At 42.3% G+C, this 23,095-nt stretch overlaps 2 protein-coding genes across 2 annotated transcripts; one reads left to right on the plus strand and one right to left on the minus strand.

Annotated features, from left to right (window-relative positions):
* The first annotated feature begins 7,304 nt into the window (after positions 1-7,304).
* On the plus strand, positions 7,305-9,865 carry LOC104810660 (G-box-binding factor 4-like). The gene is made up of 4 exons (XM_010537009.1): positions 7,305-8,359; positions 8,448-8,519; positions 8,941-8,970; positions 9,239-9,865. Exons 1-4 carry the CDS (start codon positions 7,544-7,546, stop codon positions 9,308-9,310), a joined length of 990 nt encoding a protein of 329 aa, XP_010535311.1. The 5' UTR covers positions 7,305-7,543; the 3' UTR covers positions 9,311-9,865.
* Positions 9,866-19,586: 9,721 nt separating this feature from the next.
* Positions 19,587-21,633, minus strand: LOC104810661. Its single transcript, XM_010537011.2, is given in 2 exon segments — positions 19,587-20,792; positions 20,941-21,633. Coding segments are annotated over 2 exon segments (1,206 nt in total). The 5' UTR covers positions 21,441-21,633; the 3' UTR covers positions 19,587-20,086.
* Positions 21,634-23,095: the final 1,462 nt, after the last annotated feature.

The following is a 23,095-nucleotide window of genomic DNA, read 5'->3' on the forward strand; positions in this document are numbered from 1 at the left end:
CTATCATCAATCCTAGATCGATCAAACCATATTCCTATGTGAATAATACGATCTATTCTATCGATTTCGATCCGAAACTAAACCCATATTCCTATGTAGTTCAGAATCTGAAATAATTGGCCAAGGGGTCAGCAAACACCAATCGAAGAAAGCACAAATCGATAAAACCGAAACATGTTTTGACGAAGGGAGAGGCTTCGTCAATGGGTCGGCAATATTATCATCTGTCGACACTCGATCTGCTTATTTTCACGTCTCCTTTGTCAATGATTTCTCTGATTAAGTGAAATCGCCTGAGTATGTGTTTGGATCTCTGGTGTGACTGGGGTTCCTTAGCTTGTACGATCATACCATTGTTGTCACAGTACAACTCAATGGGATCTGCAATGCTAGGAATGACGCCCAGGTCTCCCACGAATTTCCTGATCCAAACAGCTTCTTTAGCTGCATCCGATGCTGCTATGTATTCGGCTTCTGTAGTCGAATCTGCAACAGTTGGCTGTTTGGAACTCTTTCAACTGATAGCCCTACCGTTTAGGCAGAAAACGTAACCTGACTGCGATCTGAAGTCATCTCTGTCGGTTTGGAAACTAGCATCGGTATAACCACTTATAGCGAGCTCGTCTTCTAATCCGCCATACACCAAGAACAAATCCTTAGTCCTTCTCAAGTACTTAAGGATGTTCTTGACCGCAATCCAGTGAGTCTCACCTGGTGTAGACTGATATCTACTAGTCATACTCAATGCATATGATACATCCGGACGAGTACATAACATGGCGTACATGATGGATCCAATTGCCGAGGCATATGGAATCCTACTCATGCACTCTTGCTCATCCTGTGTGTTTGGACACTGAGTCTTGCTAAGAGCTACGTCATGTCCCATTGGCAAGGCACCCCTCTTGGAGTCTTGCATCTTGAACCGATTCAAGACCTTGTCAATGTATATACTCTGACTTAGGCCAAGAAGCCTTCTCGATCTATCTCTATAGATCTTGATTCCTAGAATATAGGCGGCGTCTCCTAAGTCCTTCATCGAAAAGACCGATCCTAGCCAGGATTTTACTCCTTGCAAGGTAGGAACGTCATTTCCGATGAGCAATATATCATCTACATAAAGTACAAGGAAGACCACTGCGCTCCCACTGACCTTCTTGTAAATACATGGCTCATCTTCGTTTTGTAGGAAGCCATATGTTTTGACTGCCTCGTTAAAACGAAGGTTCCAGCTCCTCGAAGCCTGCTTCAGTCCATAAATGGATCTCTGAAGCTTGCACACCTTCCTCGGACTCTTAGGATCAACAAAACCCTCGGGTTGTGTCATGTACACATCCTCGAGCAAATTTCCGTTAAGGAATGCGGTCTTGACGTCCATCTGCCATATCTCGTAGTCATAATACGCAGCTATGGCCAGCAGAATCCGTATGGATTTAAGCATCACGACTGGTGAAAAGGTTTCATCATAGTCTATACCATGAATCTGTCGAAACCCTTTCGCTACGAGTCGTGGCTTATAGGTATGCACGATGCCATCCATGTCGGTTTTCTTCTTGAAAACCCACTTATATCCAATGGTCTTAATACCATCGAATGAGTTGACCAAAGTCCATACTTTGTTGTCGTACATGGACTGCATCTCAGACTGCATGGCCTGGTGCCATTTCTCGGAATCGGAACTCGCCACAGCCTCTGAATACGACGTAGGCTCGTCATGTTCTAACAACATGAGTTCGTCGTCTCCAGTCACAAGAAATCCGTATCTTGTAGGCTCTTGGCGAATTCTACCAGATCTCCGAGGTTCACTAGGAGGTGCTGTCTCAACAACTTGTGACATAGGTTGAACCGATTCACCCTGTTCACTCGGTTCGTCGACTATTTGTGGTTCTCGAACTTCTTCGAGATCTATTCTACTCCCACTAACTCTCTTGGAGACGAACTCTCTCTCCAAGAAAGATCCATTTCGAGCAACAAACACTTTGTTCTCAGATGGGTTGTAGAACCAGTACCCTTTAGTTTCCTTAGGGTAACCCACAAATATGCATTTATCAGACTTGGCGGATAGCTTATCATAAGCCAGACGTTTCACGTAAACATCGCATCCCCAAATCTTTATGAATGCTAACCTGGGACGCTTCCCAGTCCATATCTCATATGGAGTCTTCTGAACCGACTTTGTTGGACAGTTGTTCAGTATAAGCGCTGCTGTTTCCAAAGCATATCCCCAGAAGGATTTAGGAAGATCGACCTGACTCATCATAGACCGTACCATATCCAATAAGGTTCGGTTCCGCCTTTGTGGCATTCCAGGTGGAGTCAACTGTGAGACAATCCCACAACTGCATCACGAACTGGTCATCTCGTGCATGTGGTACTGCATCACGAACTGGTTATAGTCATCGGGTAATGACATTAGGATCAAGTCTGCAACCAAGTTACCATCGAAGTTTACTCCCATACGCTCAAGTTCCTCAACATGAGCTCGCATGTTGAGGACGTGGGTGTTGACAGAGCTGCCTCTCGGCATCTCCGTCTTCACTAGAGCTTTTAACGTCTTGTACTTTTCAGTACGCGCTAGCTCCTGAAACATGGTCTTGAGTTGTTCGATCATATCAAACGCGCTAGCTCCTGAAACATGGTTTTGAGCTGTTCGATCATATCAGACATGCTCTTCCCCTCAAACTGCTTCTGCAGATTCGGGGCCATGCTTCCCAACATGAGACAAGAGATCTCGATGTCGTCAGTCTGATGCTTCAACCAAGCATCATTGACGGCCCTCGTGGCATTGGCTGCAGGCTCTAGTGGTAGAGCCCCTTCCAGGACGTAAGACTTCTTATCGTGCTTGAGAACAATTCTCAAGTTCCGATACCAGTCTAAGAAGTTCGTCCCGGTCAGCTTATCCTTCTCAAGGATAGATCGCATTGTCAAACTCGGTACGCTATCGGTTGACGCCATGTCCTACAAAAAAGACAGACAGAACATACAAAACAAATGCAGATTCTATTAATGATCAACTACCAGCTAGCCCATCATCAATCAGTGTCTACATATCTATGATCTACTACCAGCTAGTCCATCATCAAACAATGACAACATAGATGCAAAAACGAGCTATATTCCCATACAGAAAATAACCCTATAACAATTTTCTATATGGGACTAAGATCCGTATTTCACATAAGTATGGATTGTTACACCCATGCTTATGCTATTTAGGTAGACATCTAATGTCGATCACATCCAATGTGACTCTTAGATCCTTTATGAGACTATGATATCGAATATCATTGCATACTCGTCTCATCTGTACCATTAAGTCTCAAGTCAAACTTGATAACTTAACCTAAGTTAAACCATGTTCAAGCTGTGGGAACCACGATTTTCCACCTTGCCTCACAAAGATAATCCGGCACGCTCAGCTTTGGCATGACCCGTGTTACGGACGATCGATGCCTTGACAGGCGCTCTAGTAATGGGAGGTACACACTTAGCATTACATAAATAAGGGATTTTCGAAACCACACTTAGATCAAGCATCTACTTTCAAGCTATGAGAACCACCATTTCTCCATCTTGCCTCACCAAGATAATACGGCACACCCAGCTTTGGCATGGCCCATGACACGTACGATCGAGGCCTTGACAAGTGCTTTACTCGTAGAGCTCCTAGTTCTAACCGGTTTCTGTGCAACGATTGTTCATAATCCGGATGGACAATCCAATTGATTATGCAATCCTAATCCCGAAACTCTCACTCAATCAAGCATATATAATATCTTGATTAAGTTACATACATTCATTCACTATGGACCATCCATAAGAAAGAATCATGTTATTCTGAATCACAGCTAAACGATTTTAAGCAACGATTGCTCAAACCAGATCCCGAAACGCAAAATCAAATTTTGGTGAAGCGTCGGGACCTAGACCGATCGGTCTAGGCGGTTCGGTCTTCGGGTGACGTTCGGTCCAGACCGTTCGCTACGGATTTGTCCAGACCGATCGGTCTACGCACGCAGACCGTTCAGTCCAGACCTGTCGGTCCAACCGACTTGCGAAACCCTAGACCGATCGGTCCAGAGGACCAGACTCCAGACCGTTCGGACTTGCCCCTTCGGACCTTCTCTCTCGGACTAGTGACCTAGACCGGACGGACTGGCTAAGCAGTCCGTTCGGTCTACACACCTTAGTCCGTTCGGTCCAACATCTTGGTCTGAACGGATTGAGGTCATTTAGTCCAGGGAAACGACAAACCCTAGACCGTCCGGTCCAGAGAACCAGACCGTTCGGTCTAGGCGGAAAAACGCGATCAGATCTCGTTCTTCGTCGTTTCGGTCCCGATTTAGATCCGATTTCGACCCCGTTTTCACCTGTGAACTCAGAATAGAAGCCTCTTGCACACTATACAAAGAACATGAAATCTACCCTAGATCCATAATCAAATCATGCATAGCATCAAAGCAAACACGGATTCAAACAATTCAAATCCTATAACGTGCGTGATCGGGTTCTAACAAAATCATGCAGAGCAACCAGGTTCTGATACCACTATTGGGTTTTCCTGGGATCTCATGAGCGTATTCCTAAGAGATCGGTTCTAGGGTTTGCGCAGCGGATGTAAAACAAAAATTTGATAAAACCCTAAAACCTATCATGCATGATCTTGTAGAAACGTTAGAACGCTTACTTCAATCGATCTGGGGCCTGTTTCAATTGATGTGTTCGTCCGATCACTATAGGCAGGAAGAATACCTCGCCCTCTACACGTATCCACACCTCGGGATGGATTCCAACCTTTGGAACTTGTCTGCTAGGACACGAATCTTCTATTCGATGATGTGCTTTGAGAAAGAGAGATTAAGATCACTTCTTCAACCCTTTAGACTCTCTAAAAAGGTCTGAAAAGTTCTCTCTGTCGGCCCCTTAGTGTTGGGGTTCTATTTCTCCTCTTTTCCAAGTGATTAACCTTAGATTCGGACTTTTAAAATTAAATCTGAACCCCAGACTGAACGGACTGCTCAGTAGTCCGTTCGGTCTGGACATTTGGTCCGTTCGGACCAGTTTCATAACTGGGTCCGTTCGAACTGATGGGTCAGTCCGTTCGGTCCAACACTTGGTCCGTTCGGACTGAACTCTCTAGTCCGTTCGGTCCAACAACTTGATCCGTTCGGACTAGATGCTCCGGTCCGTTCGGTCTACTCCTAGACCGGACGGTCCAGACCACTTATCCAGATTTCTCGACGTTTTCTCGTGCATTTGTTCTTCCCTGCGTGTGTGACCCTGTAGGCTCATTCGATATAGCAGTATAACCCGAAATCTCTATTCCGGATTATACAAGTCATAGGCGGTCTCTAGCAAGACACTATGACTACCTATCTCAAATAGAGTTTGTTCGTGATCTTACGAACGCCAGTGATGATTCCGGTTGATGATCCTTTTGTATCACGATATCATATGTCGAATATAAGGTATGGACAAGCCACCTTATCTGATTCGACTGCTTTCTCGTTCACTGAGTTAGACTGTTTGAAATAGACGACGTTCGTCTATAGTGCGGCCACACATTTCTACAGTCTCGCTCACACGAGGGGCCCAGCGATATCTCTCTCTTTTACGAAAGGTACAAATCTCGTCTTGACTATCTACAATCCAGCACATGATTCGTTTCGTACCTGATACACGCCTTTATAGTCCTCCTGTTACGCAGGACGTTTGACGTAATCAAAGTACGCAACTCCTCATGTTGGATTCCGTAGATATCTCAGGTCTTAGGATCCAATCATGGAACCGTCATATGAGATTCAAGTCATGACACTAGTCCATGTGACAATCTCATGCGGGTCAATCCAGTATTCCGTTCTCCAACGAATACCTATGACTGTGATCGTATCCAATACCTATGATCATCTATATGATCATTAATCACATATCATACTAGTCTTATTATGTCATCATTCCCATAATGACACAAGAATAGGGAGTTAAGTATCATTCATAATGATACATGGATTTCATAACACATCTAGTATGCAAGAACATGTAATGAATCAAATACTCTCATAAACCATAGAAAGTATCAATACATCAAATGTATCTAAATAAATCTCATAAACAGTACATCATAGAGCACTAAACCAACAGTCTCGGTCTCATTTTATCGCGTTTTCTTTCTTCTCTGGACCGGTCGGTCCAGACGGTGGTAATGCCTAGACCGACCGGTCTAGGCCTTGTTTTCTCGCGACGCGTTTCTTCTCTCTGGACCGGTCGGTCCAGACGGCGATAGTGCCTAGACCGACCGGTCTTAGTCTTCGGTTTCCAGGCAACACATTTTCCTCGGACCGGAACGGTCTACCGACGTCTAGATTGATCGGTCTATGTCAGACCAATCGGTCGAGACGACGTTTCTTCTTCTCGGCTCTCTGTTTCGTTTTCTGCACAACGGTTTGGGTCTACATGTCTCCTACAACGTCTCCAAATCCTCGGGTGTCTGGTTCGGCCAAACCGGCATTGATTCAGTCCGATCCAAGTCTCTGATTCCCTTGCCTTACGTCAAATTTCTGTATTTCTCCTCGTAGACCTGCCAAAAACCGCAAAATAGTCCCGAAGAGCTGAATGGACTCTAAAATGCCTAGGGATGTGTAAAAAATGTCTAAAAACCAAAGGTATGTCACAATGAAATCTAGATAAAATCCGAACCATCACTTATATTGGCCATCTCCTCCTATGTTCGATCGACCTCTGCACCACTTGGGCTGATAACCCGGGAAATGACAGCAGCCTGCTGTACAAGCTTCTTGTACAGATCTCTACCTTCTACATATGGAAGGAGAGAAACGACAGGATCTTCAGAAAAGAGGATTAAAACCCTAGAATCAATCATTGCGGTAATTGATCGAACGCTAAGGAATATTTTACTTGCACAGCCGAGACATTCACAACGATCTACCACGATCCACCGGCTCCTTTCTCCAAGACTAGTTCTTTTTGTCGGAATCGCTCAGAGTATAGCGCTAGAGAGGATCGCAGGAAAATTATTTTGTGCCCTTTTGTGATCTTTTGATGCATTGATATCCGGTTGGTACAGCTTGGCTGGGTCTTTTGTGAAACAAACGTTTTGTATGTTGCGTTCATAAATATATACCATTCACCGTTTTTTAACCAAAAAGAAAAAGCCCGCGCTCGGAGAAGAAGCCGACAATAGAACCAAGCTACAGAACGCACCATTGTTTGGGCCCACAGGAAAGAAAGCAAAAGGCCTTTGTTACGGGAAACCGGCAGCTCCCGTTCCCCTATCTCACGCGCTTCTCCCTGATCCCCAGTCACACCTCGAACATATTCCTTCCTGCGGGGAAAAGAAATCAGAAAACCCTAAATCGAGGAAAAATCTCTCGAGACTTTCTAGTCCGAGAAAAAATATCCACCATCTCCGATATTGTTGTTCTTCGATCTCGTTGCTGAGTCAAACAAGCCGAGAGATTCCCTCTGTTCGATTCTGGTGAGAGAGAGAGAGAAGGAGCAACGGAACTTCCTCACTCCTCCGGAAATGGCGTCGTTTAAGGTGATGCCTTCTTCCAACTCGAGAAACTCGGATCTGTCTCGTCGTAATTCTTCTTCTGCTTCTTCTTCTCCTACTATAAGATCACACCAGCTGAAGCAAGATTCGAGCGCCGATCGGTCGAGGATAAGCGGCGGTTACGGCGGTTTGAACGACAGATTCGGTTCCTCGATGAAGGTAGACGGGATTCTGCGGGACGCTTACGGTGCGGATCCTCCGTCTTCTTCGTCGGTGGCGGCCGCCGCGGAGTCTACGCTTCTGGACGCGTCTATTTCTCTCTTTGACGATCCTGCTCCTGTACCGGTGGAGATGGCTGTTAACGTTGACCGGAGCGGAGGGGGAGGTAGTGACGGGGCTATGAGTGCGGCTGAGACGCTGGGGAAGAGTGTAGATGATGTTTGGAGAGAGATTGTGTCGGGGGAGAAGAAGGAGATGAAGGAGGAGACGCAGGAGGATATAATGACGCTGGAGGATTTCCTGGCAAAGGCGGCAGTGGATGATGCGGTGGGTACGACGGAATCGGAGGATATGGATGTGAAGATTCCGCCGGAGAGGCTTGGCGGCGGGGTCTACGCATTCGATTCAGCGCCGCTGACGCCGTTTCAGATGATCGACAAGGTTGAAGGATCTATCGTCGGGTTTGGGAACGGTTTGGATGTCTATGGAGGAGGAGGGGGTCGTGGCGGAGCCAGGGGAAAGAGAGCGAGAATGATTATGGAACCGTTGGATAAGGTTGCTGCACAGCGGCAGAAGAGAATGATCAAGAATCGTGAATCTGCTGCGAGGTCCAGGGAGCGGAAGCAGGTCTCTTTTCGGCTTGATTCCTATGCGTATTTCGCGTATTCGTATATGTGATTGATCTTGCGGTATCGTGATTGATTGGGAATTTCAGGCTTATCAAGTTGAGTTGGAGTCCTTGGCAGCGAAACTAGAGGAGGAGAATGAGCAGTTGTGGAGGGAAAAGGTATATCAAATTTGCATGTTTATTCTTCGAGATCGCCTTGAACTTTTGTGACGGGAAGAGAATCAAGAACATTAGCATGTTGAGCTTCAGGGATGAGAATCTAAACATGAGCTTTATGCATTCGTAAAATTTGTTATGGTAATAGTACCAATCTTTTAGATGTTGTAATAGCCAAACTGAAAAGATTTCTATGCTCTGCTGCTTCGGTTCTCCAACATCCATAGATCAAATTGTCATAAGCTCTTTTTGAACGATGCTTACATTGTCCTGTAAATTTGCTGTAAGCGCCATAGATGCTTTTTCTATTTTGTCCATGGTTCGTCTGTAATTGCTGGCAGTTCAAAGATGTTCAGATTGTCTTTTTCTCCATGCAACCGTAGATTCTAATTTCTGAGCAAATCTTGTTTTTGTATATCCACAGGCCGAAAGAACGAAGGAAAGATACAAGAAGGTAATAATGGTTTCATATCTGCTTTTGTGTGCCTAACTCTTCCCCAAGAGTAGCCCGACACCCAGTTTTACCTGCAATACATGTAGTTGTCTCTCGTCATCTCAATGTGAACTAACCTTAGTTGATGAGCACTAACGAACTAGGAGGAACTATGGCCTTTATATGGTTGAAGGCGTATGACCCGCTCTTGCAGAACCAGTAGGAATCTGATAAACAGCTATGGAATTAAACACTAATGGTGTTTTAAACCACTTCCTTGTGCTGACAGCTAATGGAGATGGCGATTCCAGTGGTTAGGAAACCGCCTGTCCTTCGTAGGGTCCGATCATCGGAGTGGTAAAATTAACGAGCTCTGTATTTGTGGCTGGTAAAAATCTTCCTTTTTACCGTATTGGCTGATGTGATGACCCCTTGAGGTAAAGAGGAGAGAATCTAAAATGGGAGCATCAGTGAACATAATTCAACATCCACCACGGGTAACATCTTCTGGAGATTATTTAGATGTTTTTTGTTAGGAATCCAGAGATCATTAGGGATGCAGTTTCTGTAGTAAATCTTATATGCGTTAGGACACATGATATGTATATATGAGTATGTATCCACGTAAAGAGTGAGTGTGTGGTTGATGCTGCCTCTTGAGGAACACACACACACACACACACACACATATATATATATATATATATATATATATATATATGTAACTGTAATCTCTATCAGTAATCATTTGCAAGAGTGGTGGTGATGCTGCATATGTACATGCTCGAATTGTGTAGTGTTTCTAAGGGATGTTGTAATCTGCATGTGCGCCATTGGTGCTTGTCGGCTGTATTAAGAATATATATATATACGTATATGTTTTGTTGGACCAATAGATGGTTTAGTTGAGTTGGTTTGTTGGGGTGTCTTTTTAAACGTGTATCTGTTATAGTTGAAACGAAATTGTTCAAAATGCTTCAGATCATAATTATATTTTTTCAGCAAACTTACTTCAACGATCAAAAACCACATATAGAGTTTAAATATGTAAATGGCTGTTCATTTTCTATATGTACTTAATTTTCAATGATTTATGGATTTAGATCGTTTCATTTATGGATTCAAATGATGGAACCTACATATTTAAAATGTAATATCGGCTTATACATTTTAGGATAAAATCTAAAATATTTCTTAATTTCTAAAATGGTATAAATTAAATTTCTAATTTTTTGTTTAATAAATTTATTTTAAAATTTGCAAAATGTGCAATTTTCAAATTTGTTAATTGGTTTCAAAAGAAACCTCGACGTTGATTTAAAAATAAGTTTGGAAAATGTATCATTTTACTAGTTTTGATATATTTTACAAAGTTAGAGAATAAATTTGATAAATGAAAAAATTAGAAATTTATTTTTTTTACCATTTTACAAGTTTAAAAATTTGTATGAGTTTTACTCTATATTGAATAGACTTTTTGTTGTATGTTTTGCGCCTAACCATTCGTGTATTTTATTTGGGTCTAAATGAGTTTGTGTAAATTTTCCGCATTCTTATCTGTCAGACTTTGACATGCAAACCCAAAAATATGTCCCTTCTCGTTCATCGAACATGTATATATATACATATTTAAAAAACTCTAACGTAGGAGAACCTAATATTGAATTGGGCAAAGACATATATGCCATTATTCACTAATACCCCCCTCAAGTTGGAGAGTGTATATCGAACACACCCAACTTGGAAACAAAAAACTCAAATTCACGTTTGCCGAGCGCCTTAATAAATATATCTGCAAGTTGATGATGTGTTCTGACATGACGAGTCACTAAGGAACCAGCCTCAAGTTGATCGCGAACATAATGACAATCAATCTCGATGTGTTTAGTACGTTCGTGAAAGACGGGATTGGAAGAGATGTAACGCAGCCTGGCTATCGCAATTTAATTGCATGGGACGATCGAGATGAACACCAAGATCCAGCAGAAGCTGTCGCAACCAAACAAGCTCTCGGGTAGTAGAAGCCATGACACGATATTCTGCTTCGGCTGAGGAACAAGCCAATGTCGCTTGTTTCTTGGTCTTCCATGAAATCGGAGATCTCCTAGCTGAACAAACCAATCGGTAAGAGAGCGACGTTTCACCGGGTCTGCACCATAATCGAATCGCACCATGCAGTCAGTTGTAGAGGACTCGCAGCGCGCAGTAAAATTCCTTGACACGGACTCTTCTTTAAATAACGAAGGACCCGAACCGCCGCATCCCAATGAGCCACACGAGGGGATTGCATAAACTCAGACAAAATCTGAATACTATAGCCAAGGTCCGGACGAGTGTTGACGAGGTAAATTAGTCGACCAATCAACCGTCGATATGGCTCACCATCATCAAGAAAAGGACTGTCATCGCATGCAAGCTTATGATTCTGGTCGAGCGGAAACGCCGCAGGCTTGGCCCCGAGCAAGCCAACATCGGATATAATGTCTAGAGTATACTTTCGTTGACAGAGATAGATACCCTCTGCATTTCGAGTCACCTCAATGCTAAGAAAGTATCGAAGGGGCCCCAAATCTTTCATGTGAAAACATGAAGCCATATAATCCTTAAACCGTTGGATGAGGTCCAACGATGTTCCGGTTACAATTAAGTCGTCGACATAGACGAGAACATTGAGCCGAACTGAGCCTTTCAAATACGAGAAAAGAGAGTAGTCTGCGTACGATCGTTTGAAACCAAATGCATGCAAAGCACGTTCGAGCTTATGAAACCAACAACGTGGGGCATGTTTAAGGCCGTATAAGGACTTGCGAAGTCGACAAACCCGTCCATCAGTGGTATTGTTCAGTCCTGGCGGCAGTTTCATATATACTTCCTCTGATAGATCACCATGCAAAAATGCATTATGAACGTCCATTTGATGCACTTCCCAATGACGAGCTGCTGCAACCGCAAGGAAAGTACGAACCGTGGTCATCTTAGCTACGGGGGCAAATGTCTCAGTGTAATCAACACCCTCTACCTGCTTGTTACCCAAGTTAACAAGCCGCGCTTTGTATCGTTCAACCGATCCGTCCGAGCGATACTTAATCTTATAGATCCATTTGCAACCGATAGCCTTCTTGTCGATAGGTAAAGGTTCGAGCGTCCATGTGTCATTACGGTGAAGAGCATCAAGTTCTTGCTTCATGGCTTGTCTCCAACGAGGATCACACACAGCAGTGGCAAACGAGGTGGGTTCAGTGTCCGTAGTAAGCTGCTAGGAACACCCGATATGATGAAGATAAACGTCCGGAAGACAAGCAATGAGACAAGGGGTACAGAATGTCCGAAGTGGACTGTAAAGGCGGCACCGACGATGAAGTGCTCATAACCTGGACAGTATTCAAGACAAAATCTTGGAGATTCTTAGGTGCTTGCCGAAAACGAGTACCTCAGCGAGGAGCAACACCCAGCGAAGACGATGGAGTAGGAGAACCTAAGCCCCCCCCTGTCGGTAGGCTCGTGAGAAACCTGAGACGGATCTTCAGCATGTTGGCTGGTCTGAGCAGTCTTCGTAGGAGGATAGCACAGAGCAGCTGGGGAATCATCATCTAATAACACATCCGAACGGGCCGTATCCAAAGAAGATGCAGGAAGAGTGATCGGCGAGGATGAGTACGGAAATTGGTCTTCACAGAATACCACATCACGAGAGACAAAGAACGTGCCACGAGCCACGAGCCACGTCCAATAAGCGCCAACCTTTCTTACCATAAGGATATCCAACAAAAAACACATTTCGTACTTCGGCTTGCGAATTTATTGCCACGATGATCTTGAGCATGCGCATAACAGAGACAACCTAACACACGCAGATGGGACAAGTCACATGAACGACCATGACATAAGGTGTTTTTCCAAGAAGAGACGTAGAAGGAGTGCGGTTGATTAAATAAGCCGCCGTAAGAACGCAATCGCCCCAAAACTCGATTGGGAGAAAAAATTGGAATCGTAATGCACGTGCCACGTTAAGAATGTGTCGATGTTTTCGTTCAACACGACCATTCTGCTGTGGTGTTCCGACACATGATGTCTCATGAATGATACCAAGATTGAGAAAGAAAGACGACAAACTTAAGAACTCAGATCCATTATCACTACGTACTGTTTGTACTTCAACGTGAAATTGTCTTTCAACCATGGAAATAAAAGAACGAAGATACTAGCTGCCTCGGATTTTACTGTCAATAGATAAATCCATACGGATCGCGAAAAATCATCAACCACTGTTAGAAAATATCTAGCATCCGAACAAGATGTACTATACGGACCCCAAATATCACAATGCACAAGCTGAAAAATCCGATATGTTTTATTACTGCTCAAAGAAAACGAATCACACGAATGTTTGGCTTGGAGACAAATTTCACAAGCCTTATTACCAGAACAATCAGAATCTGAAACAGCAAAACCAGAAACCAAAGAGGTAACAGAACGAGATGGGTGACCTAAGCGATGATGCCACAACTCAAATGTTGACGTATCTTTGATGTGGAAGGCTGCTGTCTTCACCAATCCCCGAAGATAATAGAGTCCATTACACTGCTCACCGACTCCAATCGGCATCCTCGAATGCCGCTCCTGAATAACGCACATCTGATGGGTAAATTGAACCGCAAAATCTGAATTGCCAAGCAATTGAGCCACAGAGATCAAATTGCAAGTCAAGCCCGGAACGAAAAGAACGTTGTGAATTGAAAACTGATCCGTCAATCGAACAGTTCCCTTTTTGGCAGATATCACATGATTACCATCGGGAAGACCAACATCACATGCCGACATCGATGTAATATCCGAAAGAAGATGTAATTGACCTGTCATATGATTTCCAGCACCAGAATCAATAATCCATGTATTAAAAAAACGTGTACCTGAAGTGGTTTCAGTAGTACTAGCTCGTGTCGCATTCAACAGATTGAGTAACGTCTTCCATTGATCCTGACTAATGCCCAAAAGTCCGACACTACTCGGATCTGGCACATTAAGATTCGGTTTTGATTGATGAGACGAATCAGACGTTTGAGTAGCATTGGCGCGAATATTTTGACCCCGTCCTCGACCGTTTGTACGACCGCCACGACCTCGTGTTCCCCGACCAGATTTCGAAGATCGATCAGTCCACCAATCGGGAAACCCATGCAGCTCAAAGCACGTGTCCACTGAATGACCTGTTGGTTATGATGCTCTAGGATGATCCGTGATATGATATTTTGACTTTGTATTGATTCATTGGTTCATGAATGCATTACTCTTCCCGTTATATGATTGGCATGTTTGTTATATTTCGGTATCCTTGAATCATTAGAGAATGATTCTAAACACCCTGGTCAGTTATCATTGTGGGAACAATGATGAATTAAGACTAGCATGAGGTGTGATCGATGCATTGGATGCATATCACAATCATGGGTACTCGTTGTGAACGAGTGACTGGTTGACCCGCATGAGATTGTCACATGGACAGAGTCATGACTTGAATCTCATACAGCGGTTCGTTCTTGGATCCTCAGACCTGAGATGTCTAGAGTATCTGATATGAGGAGTGGCGTGTCTTGACTGCGTCAAACATCGTCTTTAACCGGATGATTATAACGGCGTTGATCAGATACGTTACGAATCATATGGAGATAGTAGACATGCAATATGGGACTTGTCACCTCCTTAACAGGAGAGATATCGCTGGGCCCTCTCGTGGAAATCGGACTATGAAAACGCGTGGCCACGCTATAGATGAAGTTGCATCTATTTTATTAGTCGATTTGCCAAGACGAGAAAGCAGTTGAACTTGAAGGGTGGCTCAAACCATGCCCTTGTTCAACATATGATATCGTGAGACAAAGGATCAGAACTCGAGCTGTTACTGCCTTGGTTAGATCACCTCTAACTCAATTCTACGTGGGTAGTCATGGCGTCTTGCTAGAGGCTAACCATGACTTGTAGATCGGGAATGGTTCTTAAAGTCACTACCACTTAGAATGGGCCTACAGGGTCACACACCAATAGGGATACAACTCGGACCGAGTCAGTATTTGACTCGGACCGAGTCAGTTCCATGCGAGTCGAAGCCCAGAAAGTGTTTTGGGTTTGGCTGATGTTTTAACTCGGTCGAGTCAAAGTTTTGACTCAGACCGAGTCAATACTAAATGGGCCGCGTCAAGAGTTGACAATGGGCTTGGGCTGATTCGTTCTGACTCGACCGAGTCAGAGTTCTGAACCGAGTCAATACTCGGAAAAAGTCTCTTTTCACAAGGATTAGGGTTTCTAACTTATAAGGAGGTGTTCGACGCCGTCCTAAGTGAAGAATTGACTTTCAGAACCCTAAGACAGAGCAAAAACACAGAAGAAATCGTTTCTTTAATAGTTCTAGCTCTCGGGATTAGATCCCACTTCATATACTTCACAGATCCTAGCAGATCGGTTCCAAAAAGCGTTTGGAATCCTTCCCGTCGGTGTGGATACGTGTAGAGGGACTGTAACTTCAGTCCTAGGTGATTAAACAGGCCCCAGATCGACTCCTACTTCCGTTTCTTCAGGAAAGAGGTAAGTGTTCGATTCTCACGGTGATATACACGATTATACGGGGTTTTACGGATGAGTTTGGTTGCGTGTGACGTTTGACTAGGTTTAGATTATCCTTCCGCTGCATGAAACCTAGTAAACCAAACCCTAGATCGATATGATCGCATGCTAGGAACCCGTACCGAAACCCAACATGACCAACTCGGCCACAATGAGTGCAACTCGAAGATTTTTCCTTCGTATCAGGGCGTTGTCTAGGCTTCAAATCAGATTGAACCGATAACGCCATAATATCAACGCGATCGTCTTTAGCCTTGACAGCAGCCCGTTTTGATTCTTCTTGTTGTACCGTAGAATACACACTCGCGAGTGACGGAAGTGGAGTTTGTGATAACAAACTCGAACAAACAGTGTTGAACATCGAATCGTCGAGACCAAGAAGAAACTGATGAATATACTTTTCTTCTCGTTGTTTGAATAACATGTCAGCGATCCGACATATGCAGCCACCACAGGTACATGTCGGAATCTTCTCATACAAGGCAATCTCGTCCCATAATTTCCTCAATTTTCCAAAATAAGTGGCAATCGACATACCATGTTGACGACAACTTGAGAGTTCAGATTTGAGAAACTGGAGGCGAGCACCGTTGGATGCTGAGAATTGAGTAGCCAACTCATTCCACAAGTCTGCAGCAACCTCGGTGTTAGGTATATTCGGACGAAGAGACGAGTCAATCGTATTCCGGTTCCAAGAGACAATCAGGGAGTTGATAGTCCACCAATCTTCCAAGTCCTCGGAATCGGATGATGGTCGTGCAATAGAACCATCAACAAAACCAAACTTTTTCCTTGAACGCAAAGCTGTTCGAATATCACAGACCAATCACTGTAATTGTGTTCTTTCAGCAACGTGTGAGAAATCAGATTGTCGGGATTATCATTAGCGGTAAAGTCGTAAGGAGAGATTGTGCGACGTTGCACGAGAATTTGAGACTGCTGAGGCTGTTCCGGAGGGCTCGTGATGGAGTCTTCGGATTCACCCGACATGGTGGTAACAACCAGATGAAATAACGAGAATGAGTAGGAAAAAAAATCTGAGAAACCCTAACCCTGAGTCTGCTCTGATACCATGTCAGACTTTGACATGCAAACCCAAAAATATGTCCCTTGTCATTCATCGAACATGTATATATATACATACTTAAAAAACCCTAACGTAGGAGAACCTAATATTGAGTTGGGCAAAGACATATATGCCCTTATTCACTAATATTATCTCCACGTGTATACGTCACAAAATCTCGAACCAACGGAACAGTAAGTGTGACTTCAGTGAACCAAACTCTTTGGATTAGGTTCTCATGGTTTGGGAAGAAGTGAGACTTTGGTTCGGTTTGTTTCTGTCTGAATTTGGTTTTGTCCATACGTATAAGAAACCCGATTGAAGCCACAGTCAGAACTCCCTTCAGATTCGGTTCATATGTTTTGGTTCTAACAGTGAATCCAATCCATTGTTTTTTCTTTTTGGGATTTTCTAACTGGGAGTTAACGTAGAACGGATTGTTCGAAATTTTTTAAATATCTGAATTTATATCTGTTTCGAATATTAAGATTTGGTATTAATTTTTTTAATTTCTAATAAGTAATAAATTAAAATAAGAGTAATTTAAAAATACTGCCAACAATTTCAGAATTTTTAATATAAAAATATTTTTTTTAAATTATATAAAATATGAAGAATGAAATATCTAAATCCCACATCTAAAATTCCGGACATTGTCTGTATATTATCCAAAACCTTATTATTCAAATATCTAATTTTCCAATAATTTCCACATCAAATAGAATAATTTTGTCCATGGGATGAGCCTCGCTCGTTTCTAATGGGGTATTAGGGTGCAAAACCGGCTGGTTTGGTCCAATATGTTCCAGATCGGTTCAAACTTCGAGTAAGCCCCTTTTGGGTACAATTCGGATGCCACCCGCTTTTTACGAGCCAGAAATTTTCTGTTTCGACCCAGATCGCTTTGACTCGTGAACCGCTTTACGAGTTAGTTAAAAAATTTAAAATATATGAACAGATATAAAAATAAAAAAAATATTTAAAAAATAATATAAAAAATAAAAAATTTAAATACATTTTTTTTTCTTGACTCGGTTTTCGGACTAACCCGTTTTTTTCGGGACTCAAATTTCTTGAATCCATATTGTAAAATATGAAGCGCTTACGAATCGAGCTCTTTTTGGCACTCTAGTTTTATGGAGGGAATTTAACAAAAACATGGACACCACCAATAAACAAAAAATGTAACTAAAAACAGTCCAGTTCCGCATGAAAAGAAAAAAAGAAGCCGCCATTTTTATAAAGCAGAATCTGTTTCTTGCTCTCACCTGTAAAGCTGAACACTTTAAAGTTTAAACTAATAAAAAAAAAAGGTAGAAAGCAAAACCCTAAAGATCAAGCAATGCGAGCTATAGTAAATTTACAACACAGTATGTAAACATGGGCCTTTCCCTGGTCTAATCTCAGCCACAAGAATAACAACAGATATCAGGTAGGGACACAACAATACCGGAAAACCAACCGGTTTAGACATTGACAGGTTTGGTATACCACCGGAAGAACAAAAGCCAATGGACAAAATCAAGTCACAAATCCATTCCATCTACAATGCAATGCAACACTGCTTGATCCAAGGCCAAGTTCAATTCTGTCTCCACCACTTTGTCCTATCAGATTCTCACACGACTGTTTTAGCATCACATACATCTAAATCCGCCATTAATGCACGAGCTTTGGCTGTGAAGAACCGATCTTTCACTGTCTATGCATGGAAACATCTGGGGACAACTACAGCACCGACTGTATAATTAAAGATCATCGAAACTTATAATGCTAACCCCAAAGAAACACTGTAAAAATCTCTTATGATTAAGAACAACTAAACACGAAAATGCCAGTCATCTATGGGGATGACAAAGTCATTCCTAAATATGCATTCCCGGGGTGACTTTATTCTCGTTCACCATTGTTCACAACCGTGAACCAAAACCGATGAGTCAAGAGTAACAGAAAGAGTAAATGGAATGATTTCCTAATGCCTGAGGAAAAACTACAGTAAGGACAAGATAGTTTAACCAGCTATGTCCCAAAAAACAACGCTTCCGATGCACCAGAAGCTCATTTACGCAAATCGGGTATTCATTAGCAGGGAAAAATCTGTTAGAAATTAGCTCACTAGACATGTTGACTGACAACCTTCAGCATGGGTGTGTGGTCAGGACAGATGTGGAGACATTGAGTGTACCCGTAATAACTGACAGCGGAAATGTGGACAACAGATCTAAGAACTAACTAACAAAAGATATCAGTTTAACTTAGAACCCCACAAAGACTGAATGAACAGGCTAATAGAAAAGTACAGATCATGCCGAAGCTATGTAGGTCTAAGAAGTGTGGAAGAAACCATTACTTGGGCACTTGGAATATCCACCAAAGAATCATGCCAAAATAGTTTGGTTTCAGTTAACAGATTTCTTAAACATTAAGGCAAGTGGGACCGAGCATACCTTAATATCTTGTGTGAGAGATTAACTTCGCTGGTTTTTGTTCCCCCCAGTGTGTTTTCCAGTTTGCCAAATCACGTGTGAAAGGAAGAATCACAGCCACGAAAAGCAGCAGAAAAATCTAGTGCAGATATGTCAAACACACAGAAGAGAACCTTACAAGTCGAGAATCAATGGTTGAAATGAAAACAATGTAACACAAGAGGAAGATACACCAGATGAATGATCGATGCTTTCGAAGCAATGGATGCTGAAAAGAACATAAAGGCCCAACATTGTCAAGCCCCCATGATAGCATAAACACCTAACAATTCAAAAATCAGAGGAAAAACACTCTCATTCCATGATGTGTGTAACCTTTAACACTACCTATCCGAAAAAACAGAGTATAGATCCTCTGAGATTCGTAAAATCACATTTACTGCCAGGGGAAACCATTGTTTGGACATACAGCAGAATTCCCATATCAACATAGATGTCCAGACAGTAATAAAAATCAAGCAATGATCGAAGAGTTAAAAAGGCTCTGTGTTTGAAGAGCAAAATCTGAATACACTAACTGATATAACACTGCATTACATCTGAAATTTTCCTCCTCTCTATTGCGCAACTTTGGAATGTAAGTTCTGATGACAACATGAGGAAAAAAAAAAGTGTAAGACTTTTCCTATATACCAACAACAAAGAAACAATAATCAGGGCCCGAAGAAACGAGGTACACCAAAGGATGCATTCGACACAAAAACCAATTACATAATGGCAACTAGGATGAACATCATCAGCATCACAAGACCGACTTCCATATCCTAAGCTTCTTTACGCCTTATGTAGTGATAAATACCAAGATCGATAAGAAAGATCCCTTTTCCTTACCCATTTGTTTTCTCGAGTTCCTGAATGCCAAAATATTTCTTCTTCAACCAGCTTTCTGCCCTCTTCATGTTCTTCATATCCCACAAAAAGAAAACACAATTCAAGTTCACCCCGGGAGTATTGTCTAACCTTGGGATCATTCTGAAACTCTTCCAAGTGAATCAAGTCCCTCAGTTCGGCTACGGACTATTCGATGGAAAACTTCTCTCACTTTCCTCTCAAATGGGTCCAAACCCTGTTTCAAATCTTCGTAAACCTGTACCAGTTCCTGCAGTTTCTGATTCACCTCTATCTCCTTCTCCTCCGCCAATGGGAAATGAACTGAATCTACTAAATCCCCAACCAATCTCGAGCTTCTCTCGATCTGATAAATCTCTCTGAGCAATCCGCATGCGTTCTTTCTGTCCCTCTTCTTCGATTCGTCGAGGATCCTATCGTGCAGTGACATGACTGGTGCTGCCCATTGGAAATGCCTAGGAACATAGAAATGCAATTGTAAACCCCGGTCTTGGCAAGGTATCGCTGCAACGAGAACCCACATTAGGAACAACAAAATCGACGTCATTGTGTAAACCGTAACAGCGAGGCCATTTGTAGCCATGACGTCATTTGCTCGAGGGGTTGCCAAGTTGTTCCCCAAAGCCTGCAATTGCCTAGCAGCAGACCACGACCGCGAAACGCTCCATGAGAGCGACCTGAAATGACCGATGGAACGGTGGTGGTGGTGGTCCTTGTTGTTGCGACCGAAAGAGATTCCATCTACAATGCAATGCAACACTGCTTGATCCAAGGCCAAGTTCAATTCTGTCTCCACCACTTTGTCCTATCAGATTCTCACACGACTGTTTTAGCATCACATACATCTAAATCCGCCATTAATGCACGAGCTTTGGCTGTGAAGAACCGATCTTTCACTGTCTATGCATGGAAACATCTGGGGACAACTACAGCACCGACTGTATAATTAAAGATCATCGAAACTTATAATGCTAATCGATCAGAGCCTTCTTAGCGCGGCGGAACTGCCCCTCGCCAAGCGGTCTCTGGCCGCTTCCTCCGGAGCCGGTGTCCAGCGCGCTTATCACGATCTCGATCATTTTCTGCCACTGCCGGATCTGCTCGATTCCATCGCGGATCGCGTTGCAGACATCGAGCGCCTTGACGCTCCTCTCGAAGTAATCGGCCATCAATCGGTCCATCGGAGGTTTGTGGAGATGAGACCTGTGGTTGAAGATAATGGCGCGAAACTCCTCCTGGCAACAGAGGAAGGCATCGAGGAGCTTACCGATCCACTCGAGCGACAGAATCTCATCGGCACTGGAGACAGTAAGATCGATGAACCTCTCGGCGACCTGTCTCTGGAACGAATCAAGCTCAATCTCCATAGAAGTCGGTTCGTTAGCTCCAGCGGAGTCCACCGAGTGCACTTGGTCACGCCGCAGACTCAGCAACGACCTCCCAAACGATCCCTGATAATCCGTCGCTGGCATCCTCTACCAGAAAAATTTTCCAGAGAAAATCGGATTCTCCGAGAAAGCCACGTTTCACGTGCGACAATTTCACAAAAAAAAAAAGTTTTTTTTTTTGCGAATTTCGAAAAAGAAAGAGAGTGATGATGAAGAAACCCTAGAGCGGGTCGAATGCGATTATAAGGAGAGAATTTGGACCGCGTTTCATGGTGGTTGAGAGGGAGAGAATGGCCTCTCTTTATTTCTTGATCACCTTTTTTTAGTAAGTTTTTTTTATGGAACCTTTTTTTTAGTAAGTTTTTATTTACCTTTGTTTTTCAACCCTCAGATATTTCTTTTTAAAGTTTCCATATGAATATATTTTTCCTCCATTTTAAAAATTATTTACACCATTATAACAACATGCTCTCACGTTATAAGATAAGAAAGATGAATATTGTAATTTTAAAAAAATCGTAAACTTGTATAAAAATACAAATTTATATTTTAAATGAAAAGAATAGTTTCCTATAGATCGGTCGGAAAAATGTATTAAAATTAATTTTTTATAACTATTACTTGACAGACATTCTTCTCAGCAGAACCTTTCATTTTCTCAAATATTTTAATTCTTTCACATGATATTAGTTAGTTTCGGTTTACATTGTTTTTAAGGGAAAACATGGGTGGGATTTTATTTTATTTTTTTTATCACATGACAGAACATAGATATTGAAACTATAATAATGATTTATAACATGACGAGAACAGATCGTGAAAAAAATAAATGATTCCGGATATGATATCATAATAAATTAATTACTTTCTAAATATATTATATTTTATACCTAACGTATTGTTTGGATTTGAGAAATAAAACATAATACTTTCTTTTTTTTTGGAAAAATGTGTTCCTTTTTCTCTTCACTCGTCCCAGACACGCAGTGGACACGTAGAACACAGATCTCTATTCCCTACGGGCAGCGTGAAATATCAGCCGTCAGATTAGATATCACGGGAATTCTGGAATCACATGGCTGTGATATACGAGAGAGTGAAGGAGAGTTCTGGAGATACCACGTGGATATATATGAAGGGAGAGCTGTGATGGGAGGAAAGACAGGGTCAATGCATACGTGGCATGTACAGCTCAGTCTTCGTTGGCGCGTAACGGAGAAGGAAAAACGACTTGGTCCCGTCGATTCGACGTTTGTGTATGTATCTTTCTAGAAAGCTACGAACGGAGATACTGACGTGAACTTTGTCTTATTTAATTTTTTTATTACATGTTTGAGTTCGAAAAAAAAAGGAACATGATGCTGCGTAGACAAAGTCAAAACATTTATAACTCAGAACCGTACGATTTTTTATGAACTGGATCGACAAATAGTTGTCTGAAATTTTTTTAAAAGTTTAGGTATTTATATAAGATTTTAGAAAAATTTAAGTATTTATATAGAAATTTTATAGTTTAGACATTTATATGAGATTTTTATAAAAATTTAGGTATTTATATACTATTTTTCCTATTTTTAAATGTTTTAATTAAACTATAAATCATTTATCAATTTAGATAAGAGAACTCTGTCTTCTCCTATCCATTCAACACGTGCATTTATATATCTTATTTTATTTTCAGTTTTTGGGTTTGATATTTAGTTTTTAGTTTTAAAATTTTGGATTTTGGATTTTGATTT

This window comes from Tarenaya hassleriana, unplaced genomic scaffold, assembly GCF_000463585.1.
Source record: "Tarenaya hassleriana unplaced genomic scaffold, ASM46358v1 Cleome184, whole genome shotgun sequence".
Taxonomy (NCBI): domain Eukaryota; kingdom Viridiplantae; phylum Streptophyta; class Magnoliopsida; order Brassicales; family Cleomaceae; genus Tarenaya; species Tarenaya hassleriana.

Coding starts and splice junctions, on each gene's coding strand:
- LOC104810660 (XM_010537009.1), top strand. CDS start 7,544: ATGGCGTCGTTTAAGGTGATGCCTTCTTCCAACTCGAGAAACTCGGAT. Junction 8,520..8,940: donor AGCAGTTGTGGAGGGAAAAG/GTATATCAAATT, acceptor GTATATCCACAG/GCCGAAAGAACGAAGGAAAG. Junction 8,971..9,238: donor CGAAGGAAAGATACAAGAAG/GTAATAATGGTT, acceptor TTGTGCTGACAG/CTAATGGAGATGGCGATTCC.